Below are 23,170 nucleotides of genomic sequence, written 5' to 3' on the forward strand. Positions count from 1 at the left end.
GGAGCTAATGTTTCTGGGCTAATCACAAACCATTTGCAATACGTGGCCCTTAGGAGAAGAGTACGTTCTCCATACCTGTAGGAAGGGAGGAGGTATGGGAGTGCTGTCCACAAGGGATGGTAGGTTTGGGTCCAATGGACCTTGTCATGCTACATGGATTGTAGCAGCTGTTTGCATAACCGGAGTCATTTATTCTCTGCCTAAGTGAAAGGTTGGCCCAAAGTCTGCTCTGGCTCAGGGAATACACAAACATCAGCCCAGGCTGACAGAGCACGTGCTTTTGTCAGGCAGGAGTTTGGAGAACGAGGTGGCGGCCACCCTGCCCTGCGTGGTAGGGCATGGGGCATCTTTGTGAAGAGCAGGTTTTATTCATCTAGGGGAAGGTGTTTCCCAAGCTGAGGAAGCGAAGTCCCCAGGGCTCCTCTGAGTCTGCGTCCGACAAGGAAGATGATGAAGCCACAGATTATGTTTTCAGAATAATCTACCCAGGGACACAGTCTGAGTTTGGTAAGTGTGTTGACAGTGAGCGTTTCGGGTGGGTTATCACTGGGTGTATGACAAGCCCAAGATCCAGCACGGACAGGCATGTTGTGAACTGTACTGGGAAGTGGTTCCAGAGAAGAGTTTTTAGCATTACTGCTTTTTATTAAAAACAATGTGTTTTTTACCTTTTGCTTGCTACTGAATCCTTTGTTTCTGCAGCTGTAGAACAGGACATGAATGCCTGTATGATTAAAAAAAATGTATACATAACTTCAGTAACAACGTTCGCTTTGATCATGTTCTTGGGTATTCCTCCTCCTTCAAGGAAGCAGGTGTCCCTGGATGGGATCAGTTTTCATCATTACAAGCCTCCGAGTCTGATTCTTCTCTTGCTAACACCAGGCCAACTAGGCGAGCACTCTACTAAATCCAGCTCTGTTCCTTCTGCGTTGCTCCTGCAGCACAAAGGGGTGGTAGCAGCACCCTTCTCTGTGTACCATCAAGCTTGACCCGCGTGGTCTTCCCTCCCTAACTCATAGGGTGAGAGGGATGATCCTGCCTGACTCACAGACCAGAAATCTCTCTTAATATCTAGTTCTGAATGATCTGAACAATGTGTTTGGCTGAAGTGACGGTACATCCCTGTCTGCCCTCTTGGGATACCAAGAACGACTTTTACAATCGTCCCTCTGGAAACATTGTAGATGATTTTATAAGAGGAGCAAGGAAGAGTGTAATAGAAACCTGCTGGAGTGCTTTTAAAAAGCTATGAAATTTGACCAAAAATCTGTTCTTACACTTTTGAGGCTAGAAGGGGCCTCACGTCTCCTCTGACTCCTCCATAACATCAGTAAAAATTATTCTTAGTTCCCCCTGCCTCTCTGTGCCTGTGTGACTCAGAGTAACACAACTGAGTCAGATAAAAATTTGAGGCTAAAATAGCTGATAGAGATGGTCCTTTCTGTAGCTTCTTTTTGATCTACTCCATAAAATTCCATGCTGGAGGCCAAATTTTCCGTTAAATGAATTGTTTTAATTTCCTCAGCTGGCATCACTGAGGTCTGTGTGGTTCCTGTGGATGATCCCAGGAGGGAGGTGGAACTGCATCAGTTTGTTCTTCTTTACATATTATTTCTTTCTCCATTCATTTGTGCTTTTGTCCTGTCTCTGTGTCCTTAGTTACCATTAATGGTAATTTTCATCCATGCCTTGCTTCTGTGATCTCCGTCACTGCTGGGAGAGGGAAGATCCTGAGGACTCCAGCTGCAAGCAAGATGGTGGTGATCCCCAAACGGTCTCTGAGTCTCCTCACTGCATCCCGACCTCCCCTTGCCACTTTGGGGGCCGTTCGGCATCAGTGTAATACAGCTGTCATTTGTGTTTGGTACAACTGCTCGGCTGTGCTGTCATTTGATAAATCCTGCAGTGAGGCCTCCCCTGTCAATGCTGATAACAGACCTGTCAGCACCTGCTCAATTGGAGGGAGAGGGAAGAGGCTTTAGTAAGAATATTCCAATTTTTTTCTTGCCAGTATCAGCAGTTATTCAATATCACAAGCAGGGAGACCTGGTGAGACTCGCAGGGAGTGAGTACGCCCTTTCCCAGCTGGAAGCTTGAATTTCTACCAATGTTTTATTTCCAGGGAGGAACAAATAGTATTATTCTTCCCTAATCCCTTTGTCTGCATCCCACAGTTCACCTTCATCGTGATGCCCCTGTCCTAGGGAGGCTCAGGACCAAAGGGCCATTCCAGGTCAGAATATCAGGCAAGCTGTTCAGGGGTGAGGGTAGGGTGATTCAGTGTCTCAGGGCTGTCTCCTTACCTTGCACTGTCTCTGCACCTGGCCAGTTTGCAAGGCAGTACGTTGGCCTTGCATTTAGAAAGGAAAATCTGAGGCCTTTGCAATAGAGTTTCTGAGTTTAAGCAGGGATTTAGCAAATGACAACATAAAGAGCTGCTTACTCCTGCTGTCTCTCTCAACCACTTCATCAAAGTCTTCTTCTTTTTTCCCTGTCTTGTGACTTGGGTGCTCCCCTCTTTCCCTAAGGCTCATGTGGGATCCTGATGTTTGAGAGATGGGGCCTTTTTTCTTCCAGTGATCTGTTCTTCCTGGGACAAAGGTTCATCAGGTTATTGCTTCTCTTTGTGATGGAGCCTGTTGCAGCCCCTTGTCTTGAGTCTTTCTGGGTTGGTTGTTCATTTTCTGCCTAAGCTGGCACTCGGTGGTTCAGGATGAGCTTGCTGAAGGCACTGGACTTAATTAGCGGACGGTGCTCTCTTGCTCTTTCCCATCAGTACCCTTTGTTTCCATTCCTTTCTCCTGAGCTCATCGGTGCTGGTGCTGTGATCGCCTGGCATAGGTCCTGCCTGGTTATTGGGAGTCTCCTTGGGAAGACGGCAGGATGCTGTGTTCACTAATCAAAATTCTCCATTCTATTGGCCTCCTGTGGCCCACCTGACTCTAGAGGCACTAGCAAGACAGCAGCTGATGCTCCTCTCTTTCTTCCCCCCGCCTCCCCTCTTGCAGTCCCCCAGGACCTGATGGACACGCAGGGTGGTGGCCTGCCTGCCATGTGGCATCCTAGCACCCGCAAGTCCTCCTGTTCCTCCTGCTCTCAGAGTGGCTCCTCTGATGGTGGGCCATCCAATGGCTGCAGCCATGAAAGGTATCTCTAATGCTGCACTGATAAATGCAGATAAAATAGAACAACGGTTACAATTGAAAGCCCAGCTGAGTTTGGAGGGCTGAACTAGTGCAGTTATGGTGCAAGTGGTGTCTCCAGCCTCACACTCAACTCAGTTGTCCAGGGACCATTTGCAGTTGCACTAGCTGTGGGCAGCCTGTGGGATGTATCCGGGGCGAAGTGAGGATTGTCTCCTGATCTGGGCTGTCTTGGCTGATCCCAAGCTAAGCAGAGGTGCAGGGCAGGTATCTGCCTTGGTACCTGCCAGCCCAGCTCCTTGGTGGGACCCTGTGCAGCAGGTTGGCCTGCTCTCTTGCCTTTTCAGATGTCTGAGAAGGCAAAGCTGGAACAGTTAGAGCAAAGCAGAGGCTGAGGGCATGCATGGGAGCATTTCCTCTCCTCGCATCTCATATGTTTTTATTGACAGAGCCCCACTGAAGCTCCTGTGTGACAATATGAAGTACCAGATCCTCTCCCGAGCCTTCTATGGATGTGAGTACTTGTCTTCCCTATGCTGCCTCTGAGATGTGTGATGGTCCAGGGATAAGGTCCTGGGCTCAGGACTAGGAGCAGTGCTAAGGCAGCAAGCAGGGTAGTGGCCAAGGGCACTGGGTCAGTCTGTTGTATGCAGGGCCACGCCTAGACATGTTCAGGATTGGGAGCAGGCATTCCGACTCTGATCCTCAGACTTTGGCCCAGTGAGCAGTGATGCTGGTGGTGTAAGACAACGAAATACTGGCCTGTCCCAGTAGACTCCCTGCTTGGCTGATTAGGTTGGATGTGGCTTCAGGAGCTGTCTTTTGGGAACCCTATTCACTAGAGCTCTTTCCTGCACTTCATCCTATATTCCTGTGACCCCCTGAGTGCTCCCGGTGAATGTTTGCTTCTGCTTGATGCAGGGCTGGCCTACTGCAGACACCTGTCCACGGTGCGAACCCACCTATCTGCATTGGTTAACCACAACATTGTGTCTCCTGATGTGCCCTGCAATGCTAGCTTGGGACTGACTGTGGACATATGGCAGAGATACCTGCAGGACAGCACGGTAGGGCTGGCACTCTCAGGGCATGTCAGTTCTGGTGGGCTTGGGGAGTCCAGGGCAGGGTCACTAAAGTGCTTGAGGCGCAGTGAAGTAAAGCAAATTATTCAAGGTGTACCCCAAGAAGAGAAGTCATACAACCTGCCCCAGGCTTCACAGAGCGCAGGGCTCCTTATCCTAGACGCGCAGGAGCTGGGGAATGAAGGCTGCTGTCTCTCTTCAGCGCTCTCTTATTTTGGCCTGGTTTGCAGCAGTGTCCGTGGTGCTGCTCTGAGTACTGTGCTCTGGTCACCTTGAGCAAGATAGCGCAAGAGCTGTGCCTGGTGCTGCAGCCCTGACATGCTGCCGGAGCACAGAGGCACAGCAGTGACCTTGGATAACTTCTGTGAGCCTCTTTCCAACTGTAATGAGCCAGTATTTCCCAAAATGTCTGTCTGTGGGGCCTCTGGCTGTACTTAGGCCCAAGCAGAGATGTGAGAGAGCATCTGTAGCTCTATATGAATAGGCAGCGAGTGTGTGGGTGGTCAGTGTCTCAGCAGTACTCCGGGTGCTGAAAGGTGTTGTGGCTGAGCTGGGGTTGCCTTTGTGTCTGCCAGCGAAGAGTCTCAAGTCCTGGCTGTGTCTGTGTGGTGACACACAATTCTCCTTGCAGAGTTATGAGGACCAAGAGCTGCTGCGGCTGATCTACTATGGTGGGATCCAGCACGAGATCAGGAAGGCTGTCTGGCCCTTCCTTTTGGGCCACTATCAGTTTGGGATGACGGAGGCAGAAAGGAAAGAGGTCTGTATGGGTGTGCAGCGCACTCGGCAACCTGGTGCATTGCATTGGTGTGCCCTGAATGTTTCCTAGCTCTTAGTATCCATATACCAGAGTCCACGCTGTGAACCCACAGGCCGTTGTGTTCCCTTTGTACTGGGGCCATAGACAGGAGATGGGAGAAAGATCCAGATTGTCAGGAAATGATAGGTCCAAGCTTGAAGTTCCTCTGTGCAGCTGCCAGTTGCTCACCTTCAGAGAGCGCCCCGTTCCTGCCTGGAACTCCTTCAGGCAGGAAGGAGGTGGATGATCATATTTTCCAATCTAATTTTTGCAAGACTTCCTGAGTCAGGCTCTCTAACTGGCAGAGAGCGGGTCAGACAAGGTGATTTTATGTCCCATCTAGCCATAATTAATGCAAGCATGCACTTAACTTGTCTGTGCAGGGCTGTTTTGGGGGTTGAGGAAGTGCTGGTTTCTGGGCTATTCCAGGGGCAGCTGCTCAGAGACCCACTGTCTCCAAATGCTGCAGGCTGATGACCAGGTCCGCACCTGCTACGAGCATACCATGGCGGAGTGGCTGGGCTGCGAGGCCATCGTCCGGCAGAGGGAGAAGGAGTCGCACGCAGCAGCTCTGGCCAAGTGCTCTTCTGGGGCAAGTCTAGATTCCCACATTCAGAGGATGATGCACAGAGACTCGACTATCAGCAACGAGGTGAGGAAGCAGGGAACCTGGGAAGGGCCATTGCCACCCAGACACCATTTCAGCCGGTGCTACAGGGAGGAACGGAGACAGAGTTTTTCCTCCTTGCTCACTGTCCTTTCCTGATCTCTGCCTGCCTCTGGGCCCTAGGCCTCATTGCACACTGTAATGCATGCAAGCTAGGTTAGGAGCTTTCTCATCTGTTTTCTTTTGTCTGCGCTTCTGGAGAGTTTAGAAGCTGGAGTTGGCAACCTCCTGTGATATTACCTCAGTTTCCACACTGTATTGTACTGCACTGGCTGGGAGGCTTTGTTTGGGGCCTGAGTGGTGTATTGGACATCTAGTGAGTTGACTTTGCTTTGGCTCTGGCAACTGCATTGTTCACAGTAGCACTTGCAGCTCTGCAGCCTAGAGCTGTGACCCAGGACAGGCGGTCTGTGGGTGGGAGGAGGAGGGTGGCTCTGAGACTGACTGTGAAGGAAGCTGTGGGGTTTGGGGCAGGCCTGCGTACACCTTGCCATCATGTGACAGACCTGGGACAGACTCAGGCCCCAGGCACCTGGCTCCGTGGGATTGGGTTATAGTGGAGTAGTGAAGAGAGAGATCCACAGCCCAAACCAAAGCACGTGGAGGGAAGAGCCTCTTAAAGACAGTCTTGGGAACAGAGTCCAGTGATTGTTTCCATGTGGGTTTTGTTCTTGGAGAAGAATGACTGTGCAGGATGGGCTACGAAGGCACTGGGGAAGTGCTGGCCATGCTCTCCCGGCATCCAGAAGAGAGCAGCATGGCAGTGGGCAGGAGGAGCCCTGTGCGATGGGGTGAGCGATACCAGGACATCTGACCTTGCGCTCGACCACAGGAGACAAACATAGGCCAAGCCGAAAAGGGCCCAGTGGGTGCAGCACTCTGAGCTTTGTGCCTACCCCATGGAGGCTTCATCTGGCTTCCTTTTGGGAGTTGGTGTGGGTACTTCTGGAAAGAGATGAGGTTAGCTCCAGCCATGTGGGCTGCATGGGTATATAGAGAGTGAGAGGTGCAGGGAAGGCAAACTGGAGCCAGGATCTGTTTGCAAGAGCTGAGATGACACAGCTCTCATGGGCAACAAGCAGAAGTGGGCTGTTAAGTCGGCATTGCTGTAGCTCTGTGAATCATTCTCATCTCTGCAGTGTCTCCTCTGTGGTTCTTTTTTGGTATCTTTGTCTACCTTGTTCCAGGGACATGCGCTGGGAGGGGAGCTGACAGTTAATATATGCAAAGTTTTACCCTTTTCACATTTTAAAACCTGAAATTTCCTGTTATAAAATGCTGCCATGGAAATGAAGGAAAATTATCGCCCTTCCTCTCTCCATTAGAGCCCTTCCCAGCAAACACCCACAATGTTAGGGTGGGGACAACTTCTGCTGTCGTTCCAAAAGTGCTGTGCTTTCTTAAAACTATTGTTTTTGTGTGACGTAATTGCAATGCTCCGCATATCTGGCTTTGCATGCAGTGTGAGTAGCTGCCGGCTATTGCGCGGCGATATGCCTTGCACAGGGGTGGCTTGGATAACAGGGAGGACTCGCTTCTGAAGGAAGGGTCATTGCTCGGAGGGAATCCACAAAACAAGGCGCTAAATTGGTTGTTGCGAAGCCCAGTGCTTTCTTCTGTGTTTCAACTAGAAGCCAGAAAATGGTGCCATTGACTTTTAGACAGACTCTTGACTGAGACTGGCTTGAAACATCAATATTTGTCTTTTAAGAATAGGAAAAAGCATTAGCATGCTTAGAGGGATTGTTTTATAGCCTGTGACTTCATTGTTTATGTAAACGAGGAGCGAGTGAGTCGAATTGCTGCCAAATTAGGATAGGGATTAGTAGAAACTTGCACTCCGGGGAGACAGCTTGACCCTCTCTGAAGGCCAGAAGAAAGCAGTTCATTTCAGAACCAAACCTAGTGTTTGAACAACTGAGCTGGCCTGGGACTTTGTTTTTTATCATCTTCTCCAACAGTAAATGTGAGTTGCTCTCTGAGGCAGGGTGCTGGGCTGTGTGACAAATCTGCACAGCAGAGTTGCTCTGAAGTGAATGTGTTCTGTGGACCAAATCTGAGAACGTATTGGATGCATTTTCCGTTTGTTCTTTACACGCAGATGTGCCCACCTCTATTAGTGGGGGGTCAGCCTCTCCCCAATTCCAGCGTAGAGATGCTATGCTCTTTGCCTTTTCACTGACCTTTTCACTCTCTCTTGCAGTCTTCCCAAAGCTGCAGCTCTGGCCGACAGAATCATGCCCGGCTGCAGAGCGACTCCAGCTCCAGCACGCAGGTAAAAGGCAGTGCTTTGTAACCTCTTGCCCAGTCAGATGCTGGCTACCCAACAGCATAAGGCTCCCTCCCCCAGCTTGGGCTGATCACTAGTCTATAACCATAATGAATTCTGGCAAACTTAAGCCATATTTGTGGGAGTTCAGTGACTCACGCGCCTGCCTCTGGAGCCACTGAGGTCAGAACTGTGTGCTGGTTGGCCGTGTTTAATATTCACCAGCCTGCTCTGCCCAGGCTCGGTGAGAGACGTACCCCCATGTGACCTTCACACTTGAGGACTCCTGGCTGCTCCATATATTAGCAACCATGTTTTTAACTAATGTGTTTAAATGACATTCTACCCCCTATATTATGCTGAGTAAAGCCTAGTTTGGGGGGGGGAGGGGGGCAGGGACTGTGGGCTGTGGTTTGTGGAAATGACCAAACACTGACCTGCAGATTAAAGCGGGGAAGGGAGGGTCTAAAGGCTGGGGACATCTTCAGTATTGGCCGTTCATTGTGTCCAGAAACTCCTCTGAGAGTGTGGTTAAAGTGGGACAGAGGAGCTAGGTGTTCAGGTTGAAGATGTGGAGCCACAGCCAGGCACAGCACTAGTAAGTCAAAATGTCTTTGAGTCCTCTGAGTTTCTTTCTGCTTGTTGCCTGTATGAGACCTGTACAAACCGTGACTGTCAGAGGGCCTGGCCCAGCCTAGGGCTGCCAGCTGCAGTGAGCAATCCCCAGACTCGCATGTAAACCTGTTGTGGTGTGTGCGATGCTGTTGCTCAAGCATCAACATGCCCGACACTGTTCCTGTGGGACTTGTGGGTTGTTGGGTGCTCGTTGGCATCCCGTTTTGGGGCTGGAGTGCTAAGCAGAAGCAAGAGCGACTTGCTGCTTACTTGGCTGTCAATGTATTTGTGTATGTGTGCAGGGAAATGCCCTCCTACATACAATCTTCTTCAGAGCAGAGCTTGCTCACCACTGCCCCTGGGAGCACGGGCATTACGTCCCCAAGAACTGCTGAGTGCAGAGGGCTTGCCTGTTCTCATGGCGCTCTCTGCTCATGCTGTGCAGGTGTTCGAATCAGTTGATGAAGTGGAGCAGACTGAAGCAGATGCTCAACTGGAAGATGGCAAGCAAAGCAAGATCCCCAATGGGACAGTTCCCAACGGCACATGTTCCCCTGACTCTGGCCATCCCTCTTCCCAGAACTTCTCCATCACATCGGGATTCTCAGAGCGCAGCTTCAGCAATGAAGACAGCGCCCTGGAAACCAACAAATCCTCAGCCAGTTCCCAGGGAAAGGCTGCTGGGTCTGATGTGCCAGGCCCGCAGAACTTGGACAGTGCCCTGCAGGAGGGCAAGCTACAAGGCCAAGACAGTCTGGAAGGTGAATTTCCCACCGGTGGAGGCATGGACTATGTTCGAATGGGCGAGAGCTCAGTGGGAGTGCTGCGGGATCGTGACGCTGTGGCCCTGACCGTGGTAGAGAGCTGGGCAGACAGCGAAGCTGAAAAGCAAAGCTTGGTGGAGAGTGAAGATAACCTCTCTGAGGAGCCAGAAATGGAGAGTTTGTATCCGCAGCTGGATTCACTGGCTGTAGCTGATCTGGTTAACAATGAAGTGTCTCCTGTCTCCTCAACAGGTGTTACCTACTCTGTAAGTATTTGCTTGTGATGTTCGCTGACTAGGTTTCTTTGTGGGTGTCTCACTGTTTGCCTGCATTTGCCCTGTGTTAGTCCCGCAATATGCACAAAGTGGCTCTCCACCTTCCACCCAAGCTCTGCCCTGTTGCTCCTTTGCCCTTGCAACATTCCTGTTGTTCTTTATTTGAAAATAAATCAACTTTGCTTTTATTTTGGGCAGCCAGAGCTGCTGGACATGTACACTGTGAACCTGCATCGCATTGAGAAGGATGTGCAGCGCTGCGACCGCAACTACTGGTACTTCACCCCTGCCAACCTGGAGAAACTCCGCAACATCATGTGCAGGTGGGAGCTGTGTGGGGCCAGAGTGAGGACCCCTGCGGCCATCCCTGCAGACAGGATCTGTCCAGGAACAGGCTCCTGACAGTGGTTACTGGTTTCCCAGAATTCACTTCTTAATTTTCCCCACAATCGTAATGCACCTTTGAGTCACCCAGTTTGAGCCTGGAGCCTGAGACTCTTTGCTTTAGTTTACTGAGTTTTGCCTCCTTTACTTCTTCCCCGACACCCCTTCATTGTTACTGGAGCTGATGGTCACGTAGGATTCTAGAGGCCTCGTGGTTACCAGGTTGAGGAGTCCCACAGTTCTGCCTTGTGCTAGGAACTGCTTACTCTGTGAGTCTGCTGTGTGTTTGAGTTGTTGGGCCAAAGCAGAGGGCTCCCTGTCTCTTGCTGGCAAGCTGCCTGGGGCTGCCCGTGCATGCTGCCTCGCAATGTTAACATCGCAGCCCAAGTGCTTTTTGGAATATGCCTGGGAAATATGTTGTAATGGGGATTGGTCTGCAGAGCTCTAGTGCTAATGAGAAAGTATCTGAAAGAGATAGCCTGGTGGTTAGTGCCTAAAAAAGAACCCAGGAGACAGGAATACCTGGGTAGGTTTATGATTTTTTTTTTTGTGATCAATTCCTCTGACTAAGAGGTTTCTGTGTGACATTTACAGACCCAGCTATCTCCGGCTCAGCCGCTGTAGCTGCTTCAGGGACAAGGGAAGCTAAAACTTGATTACTCATATTGCAAATATGAGGAGAAGCAGCTATTTTATTAGAGCTGTCATTTTATCTGACAGCCAGAGTCTGAGATCTCTGCTGAGACGAGACCTATAGTGCAGCAGATTTTGGAAGACTGGTGGGCAGGATGGAAAAGATTGTTCCTTGTGCCAGCAGTGGATCTGAGTCCTTTCTGAACACATTTTGACTTGCTACCAAATATGGGAAGATATCTCTGCAGGGCTGATTGTTCTCTAGGACACTGAATCCAGGGGAACAAAAGAAGGCGATACCGTGCAGAGACAGGCTTTTCACTAGCAAAGAAGATGAATCAAAGGGGAAGGGGGAGGATGAGAGCTGAATTAACAAACTCTGTCGGTCTCTGCCCTTTGACAGGCCACCCCACCATGCTGTGCTTTCTGATTTCACTTTTTCCTGCACTGTTCTCCCTGGAATGGCCATTGCATGGTGTTGATCTAGGGCTGTGCCACGCATGGCTTACCTGAAGGTCATCAAAAGAACTTAATAGTTTACAGGCTGGCTATAGAGACATGGAGCATAGGCACGACAGAGTAAAGAGGTCTGATTTGCCCTACCTGCTGTCATGCACTGATGGCAGCACGTACAGAGTGCCAGCATATGAGGAATGAAAACGGGACATGTGCAAGCAGGTGACAAGGCAGGCCGGGGCACTCAGCACGGGCAGGCTGGCTGAGCCCGTGTGTGCGAGGCAGGTGTAGTGACTTAGCCCTGCTGCACGGGAATGGTTCACAGGCTGCGTTTCCTGCTCTCTCACACAGCTACATCTGGCAGCACATTGAGATTGGCTATGTGCAGGGGATGTGTGACCTGCTAGCCCCTCTCCTGGTCATCCTGGATGACGGTGAGTGGGTGGCTCTGCTCAGTTTTCCTGGTACCTTGGTGGGACTGTGGGGAGGATTTGTTGGGTTGGTTCATCTTTGCAGCAGGAGGGTCCTGTGCTCCGAGGTATGGAGGAGCTCAGGGCAGGATCCCAGTTGTCCTTGTTGCTGTCTGACTCCCAGTACGCCCAATGGGGACAGTATCTGTTCTGTACCCTACCATGCTGGGGCTGAGACACCTTTCACAGTATGAGCTGTGGGCTGGGTCTCCAAGGCCAGTCCCTGTCTGGTGTGCAGACAGTGAAGGCACTTTCCTCTGTGTGTGCAAAACGAGGAGGGATATTTCTATTGATTCTGGATGGCTGGGTATAGTGATGCATGAGTATATAGGCACAGCAACGTCTGTCCAGCAGAGCAGTGACTCTGTTTTCCCTGTGCAGAGGCTCTGGCTTTCAGCTGTTTCACGGAGCTTATGAAAAGGATGAATCAGAATTTCCCCCATGGGGGAGCCATGGATACCCACTTTGCTAACATGAGATCTCTGATCCAGGTAGGTGGGTCCTGGCACAGGGATGGCAGCCTCTCAGGCCAGCGAGGGAAAGCTGTTCTTGGGCAGGGGAGTCTCAGTGGGAGGTGCTGAGGGGAATTTTCTATGGTGGCAAGCAGGAGGAGAGCATGGAGGTTGTAAGGACAGCCTGGGAGTAACATGTGACAGGGTTGCAAAGGAGGGAGAAGCTGGGTGAAAGACGGTGTGGTACATAGAAGGAGAGTAGTGGGAACGGAGGGAAGGAAGTAGAGGAATGGCTGGTGCCTCCAGTGTGCATTGATGATTTTCCTTTGCTTTTCTTGGCAGATTCTAGACTCTGAGCTCTTTGAGCTGATGCACCAGAACGGTGATTACACTCATTTCTACTTCTGCTACCGATGGTTTCTCCTGGACTTCAAGAGAGGTGTGTACAGGGAGGGAGACAGCTGAGACTAGCAAATGGGACGGGAAGGCTAGGTCTACTGTGCTTCCACCTTTCTAAACTCATTCTGACTCTGCAATTTTGGTTGTTTGGACTTAATTTTTTGCTGTGTGTTCCTGTTCTGCTTTTTTCTGGTAGGTTTGTGACTGACTTTTCTGTCTAGATAGAGCCTGTTCCCCAGAGCTGGTGGTGAACCTCCACCAGGTTTGTATCCTGAAGACTGTGTGACCTGCTGCAGGCCAGAATATTTGTCTCTACAGATGACTTATTCCTTCCAACTGGAACTGACTCTTGTGGGAAGAAACTGCCTAGCTTGTCTCCCTAGTGTTGCTGCGAACTCTGTGAATCGGGATGACTGCAAGCCATTGCCTGGTTTAGTAACGGCTGGGCTTTTTCCTCTGTTCACAGAACTGGTGTATGATGATGTGTTTGCTGTCTGGGAGACCATCTGGGCAGCGGCACACGTTTCCTCTGCACACTATGTGCTCTTCATAGCCCTAGCTTTGGTGGAAATGTACCGAGACATCATCTTGGAGAACAACATGGATTTTACAGACATCATCAAGTTTTTCAATGGTACAGCTTGTGTTCTCTTGGGCTGAGTTTGTGGCAGCTCCTCAGATGTAACCAGCAAATGTCTGTGATGAGGTTACATGTCCAACTAGGCCGACAGATGTTTAAAATGAACAGAGCAGTGTATGGTTGCGAGACACTGATGTTTGGAACATGATGCTGAAGGGCAAGGCTCTGAAGGGGTCATATGGTGCTTGGGGGAAGCCAGTCTGCCATTCTAGGCAGCAGCCTACTTTACATTGCTTAAACACCTACTACGCTTGACATGAGCTGTGAGCGTAGGTTTTGCTTCCTGCTGGCGGTAATCATCCCGAGACGAGCTGGTTAATAATGGCCCTTCTGAGTCAGATGTCTCTGCAGGGGACGGTGCCTGGGGACTCAGACACAAATTGGCAGCTTCAGCTGCTGTTTGAAACTTGTCTGTGAAACAGACAGCTACGAGGGGGGACTCCCCTGGGGACACTGGGCTGCTCTGGGTCGTGGCTCTTCATGGGTTCCTTCTGTCTATATTCCAGAAATGGCTGAGCGGCACAACACCAAGCAGATCCTGAAGCTGGCTCGGGACCTTGTATATAAAGTCCAGACCCTGATTGAGAACAAATGAAGGACCTGGGGAAGATGAGGCATCCAGACAAAGAGCCGGGACTCCTCTTCAATGCTTCCTCCCCCTCTCCTTTTTCTTGAAGTGCCACACCTGTGGAAATAAGGTAGCTGGACACGTATTGCTCTCTAAAGTGGAAGTACCCTTAGCTCTCAAAATGCTGTGTTCAGTGTTAGGTCAGGGGGCCCCTGGCTTGGTTCTTCTCAGCATTCTTCAGTGACTTAACCAAAGATCTGTACAACTGCATTTTCTTGTTGAAGACTTGCTTTGGAAGCAGAACCCAGGCAGTCACTTCCTTGCCTTGCTGCAATAGAAGTGCAGCCTGTCTGGTTACCACCACAACTGCAAAAGCAGTTGCCAGCATCCCAGGTCAGAGCTTGGGGTCTGGGAGAGCAATGCTGCCAGCCCTCCTTGGGGCTGACTTGGGCTCAACAGCCTTTGTTGCAAGGAAATAAAGCTGCTTCCTTTGACAACAGTTACTCTGTGGCACAGGGAAGCCAGCCAGCCCTGCAAGCTGAGACAAGACAGGGACGCTCAGTACTCTATTTCTTACTAGCATTATGAGATTCTACCAGTAACAGAGAGGGACTCTGATCATAGAAGTTCCTCTTCTTTTGATCTTACCCCTTGGTGCATAGCATCCCCTTTAAAAATTTTTAGGGGCCTGTTCTCCCCCTGGGGTTTCGACATTTGTTGTTACTATAGTATCTGAGCACACAGAGTTTCAGCTCTGGATGGATTTTCAGAAGAGCTCCAAATTAAGCATGGGATTTCTCTTGCAAAATCTAGCCCCTGTAATGGGCTCTGAGCACTAGAAAATCTGGTCCTAACCTCTTCTGGGAACTCTAGACTTGAGGTTTTCATTACCTGCCTTACTCTAGCTGCTTACGTTAGGAGTCTGGTCTCCCTGTCGTTCCTGCAACCCAAGGTAGGGGAGAGCTCCTCGGAAGGCAAGTCAAAGCTCCTGACATAGGCGGCTGTTCTGACTTTCCCTCTGAAGGTCCCTGTGTCTTCTTCTGTTAATTACAGTGACCAGCTGCCTAAAGCTAGCCAGTGCAAACAATCCCCTTAGTGCCTGCAGGTTTTGTGTGTGCTTATGGGGCTGGCTGCAAAGCCTTCAAAGTCCACTGAAAGTCTCCAGTCAGGTCTTTGTGGGCTGCTTTCACGTCACGCCTGTGAGGAAGTAGATAGCCCAAGGTCCCTGAGTGGTTTTTGCTTTTGGAAGAGGCACTGCAGTGGCTCTCCAGCATCGCAGCCCTTGGAGCACGCTGCATGAAGTGCCTCTCCAGCACTACCAGGATGAGAGCTGAGTTTTGTGTCATGCTGAGGCTGGGGTGCGGAGGGTTTGGATTCATTTTTCAACTCAGGTAAAAACAATAAAGGAAAAGGAGAGGTGTAGGTTGTTGGTAGGTCCAGATCAGCCAGGGAGGGCTTTCTCATGGCCACAGAAGATGGCCATGATTGTGTGCTTCTAGCAGCAGGGAAGATGCTTTGTTGTAGCTCTCTATAAGGGTACTTTCTTTCAAATTTTGCTGCAAAAATCTATGTTCCCCCACCTTGAAGTGTGATATGTGTGCTTCCCTCCTTCCCTCTGCAAGGTCAAACCCCGGTTTTCTCTTGCTGGTGGAGTGCTGCTCACCAGAAGGGAAAGGGGGTCCTTCCCTTCTTCCGTGGAACACCTGTCTGTGCCGACTGTTTTTTGTATTTAGTTGTGGCATGTGTCAGATGTTGCTCGTAGAAAAAAGAAAGATATAAAGCTACAGAGGAGAAAACTGTTGCTTCAGAAAAGTCCTGCAGAGTATGGTAAAGCAGTCTGCAGTATTTGAGCAAATCGGTCTTTCTGCAGTGCTGGGATACAGAGGGGGTGATAGCTACAAAAACAGAGAAAGGTGGTGCATACTGAACCCTGTGGGGGAGAGGGCTGCAGCAGCAGGTGAGAGTAATGGGGAGTGTTTTATTTCTCATATTCCTGATGAGTACCAACAACGCAGGAAATTTTTGGAGGCAATTTTATGCATTAAATCTCCAAAAAGTGTTTGGTCTGCAATGTGCAGTAGCACAGGGAACAAAGGCACAAATCTGCTTCAAATCTGCCAGTTCGAATGTGAATTTTTCATCTTTTCATAAAGCAGGGAGTGGAGCTTGTGCCCTCCCAACCACACTGTGTTCCTGTTCAGAGACCTCTGCTAACTCCCTAGGTCTTAGGACAGGTACCAGTTTGACTTTGACTGCGTAACTTTTTCCGAAAGGGAAGGGAAAGAGCTCTGTCCTCCCCTGTCTGAGGGACAAGAACTTAAATACAGTCTTATAAAGCAACATCTCTGACACTTTATTTTTCAAACTTAAGTTTTTCTTTTCTTGGTTTTTAAACAAAAGCAGCCAAGAAATTCTGCACAATATTTGCTGTCTGTATTACCTGAGAGTGTCTTTGGGCCGCTCAATAGCAGTGTTTTTTGAATAACTTCTGGGGGAAAAAGTATTTATTTATTGATTGTACATTACTGTGTGTCCTTGTATACTGAATTATGTGAGTGTGCATTGTTATGCAAATGGAGATATATCTTTTCAATGTTGCAAACATATCTTGTAAATGTTTACCAAAAATTGTGTCTATATATAATATATATATAAAATATATATATATACAGTATAGAGAGAAAATATGTGAATTAAGTGGGCTATTTTTTGAGGGGGAAGGAGAAGAAATCTTTTGCTTTGAAGAACTGTGTGGTTCCTATAGCACCTATTCAATGATGTGCCAATCTGTCGCTTTCCTTGTACTGTGATAATTGTTCTTTTATGGCAACAGGAAGCCCGGAGCAGAAGAATTGTGAGCTCAGCTTGACTTGGGTTTAGTTCTGATTTTAAAACTGTGGGAAAAAAACACAGCCTTGATGTTCCAGCTAGGGTGCTGAGTAAAATCCACATGGGCAGACCTCTGCTCAGCTGCGCAAGGTTTTGTTCGTGCCCTGGGATCAGCTTGGGTAAGAACAGTCGCAGAGTTGAGGCCTGATGTGAGTTGCAAAGAAATTGGATAGTCCAAAGGATGTAATATGTCGGGCTACGTTTAAATTGGAACTAATGTCATTCTGTTTTGCCACTGATCATACTGTTTTGTTAGGAAGAGAGTACTGAATTACCTGTGCAGATTGCTTGTGGAGAAGATCTGCTCTCTGAACTAGCGTCAATGCAGAATAGCTCTGCTGAAGTCAGCGTACCCCTTGCAGTGCTCTAATGTCGTTCTTACAAAAGTCGGTGAAAATGTTCTGCTCCCAAATGTTCCAGGAGAACTAGAGCCTCTGGCCTTAAAGGTCCAGCTTTGTGTTCCTGTGCTCATCTGAAGCAAAAAACGTGAACAGTTTTCAGGCCCAGTAGTGGTGGACAGCGCTGTTCTGTGGCCGCGCACCCTGTCCCACCCTTGCCATCTTGGTCAGGCTCAGGAGCAAGCAGGCCAACTGGCCAGCTGCCTGCAGAAGATTAGAAATAGGTCATATTGATAGTCCCTGTGTCCTACCCCACCGCAGCCTCTGTCCATGAGTGGTCTCAGCTTGATTTGGAATGTCTTAACAAAAGTAATAGTTTCTGTGACCGGTGTCAGTAGCAGCTGTGCTCTTTGGTGACTCCTGTGGGAGAGCAGTTGTCTGTCTGGTAGGTTAACGTGTTTGTGGAGACCCCCATAGAGCAAGGGTACACTAGGAGTCTGGGACTGAAGAGCTGTTTGAAAGTTGGAAGTCACCAGAATTTAAGAAACAGTTCTTGTCTGACTGTTCCTTGGCCTTCTCCTGCCTCAGCCTCCTCGGCCTGACTCTGTGCCTCTGTTAGGTTGCCCTGAGATGAAAGCATTGCTGAAAACAAGCATTCTTGATTTCAGGCAGAATGAATCTCCCATGGCCCTGCAAGACCGCACAGATCTCTTGCTCTTGGCTGTGCAGCCAGAGGATTGCCTGTTTACCACTGAGAGTTAGAGAAAGCCCTTCACAGGGGAATGCTTGCCCATATACAGTAATCTTGTCTAGCTTGTTGGGCGAGAGGAATATTTTTTCCTAACAGTTGCACACGGCTGAAATTCACCACGTGCAATGTCAGTACAAGTCTGGTGGCTATCTTTAGCCTGCCTGTGTTAGCTAAGTGAGCCCAGGGACTCTAGCTTGCTGTGCCTCCTGACTTGAGACTGCTGCCTCTTTCCTGTCTGGTGAAGGGAGGTTTGGATCCCACGTCACCCAGACCTGAGCTCTTCTCTCTGATTCGCTCTGGACTGGAGCTAAACTGAAGGCCTGACAGCATAAGCTAATTTGTTCAATTCACTTGGCTTCTGCATTGAGCTTCTGCTTTGACCATCTGCAGAGGTGTGGGGTTTTTCACTTTATCTTTTGCTGGAGCTGCTCAGCTCTCGCATAATCTTGCCATGTTTAGATACAGTGGGAATGTTTGAGTTCTGGCCCTGTTTTCTCCGGAGGGAGTTATTAATGGATTTTCTTTGTGCATTTGAGCTTTCTGCGGATGTGATCTGCCAAATAACTCTTGGTACCCATCTTTTTTAGTGTTACTAACGTAAACACTTTAGAAGTTGTCTTTGTTCCTGGATGAGTGATATTTTAACAGGAGTTTTTCTGTTACTGTATTGAGTCTCTGAATTGCTTTGCTGCTAACACGTTTCATGAAGATCGAGAGGGTTTTCTGTTTGGGAGCTTCCTGCTGCCACACTGTTCTGCTCTCAGCTAGTCTCTTATTTTTTGAACAGCCCTTAACGTATCCAAATATAGCTTTTATTGTAACTAAAGCCAGCAACCGAAATGCAGGTATCAGCAATCATTTTCACTGATAACTAAAAAATATATCAAGAGAATTATTCCCAACGTGGTAGCTTAGAATGAGTTCTGCTGGGAATCCATCTATGGGCAAGCTGAGAGCCCACCCCTAATCCCACCTTGGAGGCACAAGCCTTGAGGCAGGCAGGCTTGTGGCCAAGAGCAGATTTATAGGATGAGGTGGTTCTTATTCTTTCTTCTTGTTTTTTTGTTTTTGTTTTTGATTGGGATGTCGGGCCTATTTTTCTTTCTCCGTTTATTTTGATCAGTTGGGTAATTTACCGCACTGGGAGCCACTGTGGTAAACAGGCCTCAAAATAGACATGGGCTCAGTTTAAGGATTCTCATCACATAAATTTGCTTCGAAAAATATCTTAAAATATAGTAAATTGCTGCTGTGTACTGTGACATTCCTGGTCAGCTCATGGTAGGCTCTGAGCCAGTTCCCCAGTGGGACCAAAATGATTGTTATTTCGTCACTACATTTGTCAAATGTTTTTCACTCAGTAAATAATCTGCTTAGGTATTTTCACCAGTACCAAGTGGTTCTAGGCACATTTTCTGGATGTCAGTATTGCTTGAGCACAAATTGATAGTGAAAGAGCACAACTTACAGATGAAGTGACAGTTTTCTAGCAATATGGAAGTGTTGTAACTTTTACTAGACTCAGTTCTTAGAGCTCTATAATATAAAAGTTTCAGATACCCTGAAGTAGATAGAAATGCCATTTACTGTTGCCTACTGTTTAAGGCACTTGGATGAGCTTCACTTCCTTGTTGCCTGCCATGAAGTGAACACATATCAGTGACTGAGGTACTTGAAGGCTTTGTGGTCCCCAGTTGCATTCACCACACTTAGTTTCATGGTGGCAGCGCGGGCCAAAACTGAGACTGTATCAGTGCCGTAGCTGTGCTTTTCTACAGCTTAGGGCTCAAATTTCTTCTAAACGTCATCAGAATCCCAAATTTCCTGGGTAATGTGTGTTCTTGAAATAGCCATGTCATTCTTTTAATATGTATCTAATCTTAGACTAGTGATAAGCACATTCGACCTTTAATTCCAGTTCAGTAGTTTAACAACTTCCTTTCTCTAACTGATTTTGTACACGGAGGCTGAACAGGGAGCCCCAAGAGAGCCGCAGGTGACTTGCTGCCTGGTTCGCGGCGGGAGGGATCGCTCCCGCGCCCCGCGTGCAGAAACGGGCTGTGCGCCAGCGGGCGGGAGTGCTGCGTGGGGCGCCGGGGCCCGGCCGCTCCGCCGCGGCCCAGGGCAGCCCCGGCCGCCTCTCGGCCTCCTGCCCCGCCAGGACCGCTCGGCTGCCTCCCCTCGCTTCCCCTGTCCTCAGCAGAGCTCCCACGTCCGGGCGCCTTCCCTTGGCGGCTGCCGCTCAGAGCCGTGCAAGGTGGGCGATGTTGAGGAGGCAGGCTGCTTTCCGTTGACTCTTTTGTAGGAACCAAAAAATGCTAAATGGAGAAACTTCGTGTAAAAGGAAAAAAGCACCTTTTTTTCTTCTGTAATCTGCTAGAATTCAAGCTATGCACAAAATCTCAAAAAATACATGGCAGTTTTAAGAATCTGCGTTGCTTCACTGCTAAGGAAGATAATGAATTAAGAATCCTGATTCTGGGTACTGAGGTACTAAAAATGTCATTTTTATGACTACATAAAATGATCTACTTTAATTCTCAGAAATTCATTCTCTTCTTGGAGAGTAATTCCCAGGAGCCAGGGAAGAAGAAAGCTGTTTTTTTGTAAACAGAATTAATCTAGAATTTTTTTGGAAGTCCAGCTCAGCCATAACCTTAGGCCCATAGTTGTCACTTCCCTAGCGCTAAAATGTGTTGCGGAGAGCTTGGCAGGGTGAGCGGGGAGTGTTAGACCGCCGCCCTGCTGTAACCGTCATGGGAATGACAGGCAACGTCACAAGCTCTGTGGGACAGGGATTACCTCTCAACAGCAGGGCTATGAATGTATTTTGTGTATTGGCATTAGACTTTCATGTTGCCCTACACTGAATTGCTGCTTTTGTATGTTGGATGCCATTTTGGTCTCTGGGAGTTGCTCTATCTGAGATTAATGAGCACTATGGCTTTTAATATATTTGTAGAAGTGCTGCTAATGTTCTTAGATTATTTGAAGTCCACACTGTGGTATAATATCTGTTTTATATTATTTTATTCATGCTTTTGTTTTTTTTATGTAAACAGTTCCTTATTGTTGTTCAGAAAGAAAAACTAAAGCTCTATTCTCTATGGTTAATGTATTTTCAAATCAATAAAATCCTGGTTGTTCTAAATGGCTGTGTAGCGCCTGGTAAGACGGTAAATGTGGAGAACCCTGGAAAAGCAGCGCTGACAGGTTTCGAAATGCTGCTTCTGAGAGCCCGGTGGGGTGGCTGTCCTGCACCCAGAAACCCCTTCCTCTCTGGGGGCTCGGCAGGATGTTCTGGTGCTTTTATCTGTGATTTCAGGAAACACAAGAAAGACCTTACAGACCTGGGAGGGGACTTGGTAGATGAAAACCACCTCTTTTCTGCCTGATCTAAAGGGAATAGGAAACTCTCCTTTGTTTTCTGTGGACTCTAGATCTAGTCCCTTGAGCCCAGATAGGGTTAAACAGGACAAGACAGAAAGTTATCCAAGAGAGATAGATGTTCAAACACCAACTTCTTGCTGTTCTGCAAAATTAAGGCTCAAGCTCAGTACCTTTCTGAAGCTCAGACTGAGTTTTTAAAAAGCCATGTGAAGGCACAGATACAAATAGGAGGTGGTTTTTCTTCCGAGATGTAAACTGAAGTAGAGAGCGCAATGGCTGCAGAAGCTGCCTGAAATACAAACCCTGAGGAAGCATATTGGAAAAATACTTACAGGAAAAAATATGTGTTAAATGTACTGTTTGTAAAATGCATTGTAGCATCTACTCTGTCATGCTCCTACATCTATGCTATTCGTCTCGAGGCATTTCTGACATGATGGCATTCAGCATTTTAAATGGCACTGAATGGCTCTCGTCCAACAGGTTGGGTGTTCCTGTACCCTGACAGTGCTGCTGCCCGTGCCTCGGCCGCCCTGGTGCCCGCTCGGCTCGCGGCGGCCAAAGGCAGCTGCCGGGTTTGCTCACAGCTCTAACGTCTGCGCGGCGGCAGCAGCGTCCAGCCTGCCTCGCGGGGGGATGCTCGTGGTGCGTCCCTCCGTCCGTGCATCTGGGAGCATAAAGCTTCTTCCACCAGTCCAATCTGAATGTTCGTCGTGGACTTCTGCTTCCTTCCTTCCTCAGAATACCTGCTCCTGGTTTCTAGAAAAAATGCTCCTAATTTTTAATGAGAGCTCAAAACCGCAGCAATGCAGTCGATCCTGTAACTCTTTTGATCTGGAAAAAGCTCCTCTCGTCACTGAACGTATGTCAGTAACGCCTGCTGGTACAGTTACTGAAGCAGTAATTCAAAATAGTGCAAATCAAGTTAATCTGCACTAAGCTATTTCTGTGCTCTCTAAGCTGTTGACAAGGAATTTTTCAATGTAGAAATCTCTCCAGGGCGTGAGATCTTCTAGAGCATAATCTTTTGTTTAACCTCCACTCATTTCCAGCATTTCTGTAGTGGAGAATGCATTTTTCTCTTCTGAACGTTACAGGTGGTTCTTCACAACACTCTGCTCACTGTTAATTTTAGGTAGTGCTGTAGGATACCTTCTCTGGTTCCCCTGCTGCGCTGGCTGGAGAAGGGGGAAGGCCCGGGAGCTAACGGCGCCTCTGAACTACCATTGACTCAGGGAGGAGCCTCCTGGGGCTGGCAGAGAGACGCCGGTTTCGTTCCCGCGGGTGCTCTGGAGCTGGGGCCGGGCGAAGGCTGTGGGCGGCCGGCTCCTGGCTCCGGAAACCTGCTTGCCATCCGGCAGGAGTTCAGCAGAACCAGAACAGCCTGGGAGGAGAGGGGGGCGCGGAGGGTCCTGGTTTGCAGATCAGCACGTGCAGGGGGAGCCCAGGAAAAGGCCCGGTGGCCGGAGGAGGTGGGCCGGGGGTAGCTTCGGGGAGGTGTTTTGGGAAACAGCCGCTCTCTGCCCCAGCGTGAGAGATGGCAGGGGTCGCGCGTCTCGCCCAGGCGTCTCCTTTCCCAAAAAGCTCCGTGGGAGAGGAGTCGTCGCCGCCTGGCTGGGCCTTGCAGGCGGCTCCGCGCGCGCGGGCAGCAGGCTGCCAGGAGCCGTAAGCGAGCCGGCCCGGCAGGCGCGCGCCTGGCCTCCGCCGGAGACGGCCCGAGGGGAGCGGAAAAGCCTCCCCCGGCTCTGCCGTCAGCCCCGGTCGGGCCGGAGCGCAGGGGAAGAGCGAGGAGCGAACGGCCCCGCAGGCGCCGGGCGCTCTCCTGCCAGCAGCCTCGACTGCGGTCTGCTGCCGGGCGCCTCTCCGAGGCCCTGGCTTTGCCCGCGGGTTGTGCGACTCCGGTTGGGGCCGGGGCCAAGTTCTCCGGCGACCCTGAGAGTCGGCGTGCGCGGGCTCGGGGAGAGGGAGCCGGAGGCCGAGGTGGGAGTTGAGCGCTGCCGACCTGGAGGGGCTGGGAGTGCCGGGGCAGGCCAGCGCCGGCTCCGCCGGAGCCAAGCCCTGCTCCCCAGGCGGCAGCCGGGCGGAGGCTGGCCCGGCCGCGTGGCCGGCCGCGGAGGCGGCGTGCGGAGAGGGAGGCAGCCGGAGCGGCCGCGGGCAGGAGGCTGTAGGCAGGCTGGGGGGGG

At 49.7% G+C, this 23,170-nt stretch overlaps 1 protein-coding gene across 3 annotated transcripts in view; it reads left to right on the forward strand.

The window, feature by feature from the left end:
* SGSM1 (small G protein signaling modulator 1) overlaps positions 1–20,748 on the forward strand; it is a 54,956-nt gene extending 34,208 nt beyond the window's left edge. For 2 of the 3 annotated variants that reach the window (XM_068911672.1, XM_068911674.1), the window contains exons 12-26: positions 378–507; positions 1,663–1,842; positions 3,012–3,150; positions 3,596–3,660; positions 4,068–4,213; positions 4,860–4,988; positions 5,497–5,679; positions 7,898–7,969; positions 9,024–9,608; positions 9,816–9,940; positions 11,442–11,524; positions 11,942–12,051; positions 12,355–12,451; positions 12,878–13,045; positions 13,558–20,748. In XM_068911672.1, the coding sequence (XP_068767773.1) occupies positions 378–507; positions 1,663–1,842; positions 3,012–3,150; positions 3,596–3,660; positions 4,068–4,213; positions 4,860–4,988; positions 5,497–5,679; positions 7,898–7,969; positions 9,024–9,608; positions 9,816–9,940; positions 11,442–11,524; positions 11,942–12,051; positions 12,355–12,451; positions 12,878–13,045; positions 13,558–13,646 (2,301 nt within the window). In that variant the 3' untranslated portion in view covers positions 13,647–20,748. The remainder of the gene's footprint in view (positions 1–377; positions 508–1,662; positions 1,843–3,011; positions 3,151–3,595; positions 3,661–4,067; positions 4,214–4,859; positions 4,989–5,496; positions 5,680–7,897; positions 7,970–9,023; positions 9,609–9,815; positions 9,941–11,441; positions 11,525–11,941; positions 12,052–12,354; positions 12,452–12,877; positions 13,046–13,557) is intronic. The other variant, XM_068911675.1, reaches the window with a different exon arrangement.
* Positions 20,749–23,170: the final 2,422 nt, after the last annotated feature.

The sequence above is a fragment of the Struthio camelus genome, chromosome 17 (genome assembly GCF_040807025.1).
Source record: "Struthio camelus isolate bStrCam1 chromosome 17, bStrCam1.hap1, whole genome shotgun sequence".
Lineage (NCBI taxonomy): Eukaryota > Metazoa > Chordata > Aves > Struthioniformes > Struthionidae > Struthio > Struthio camelus.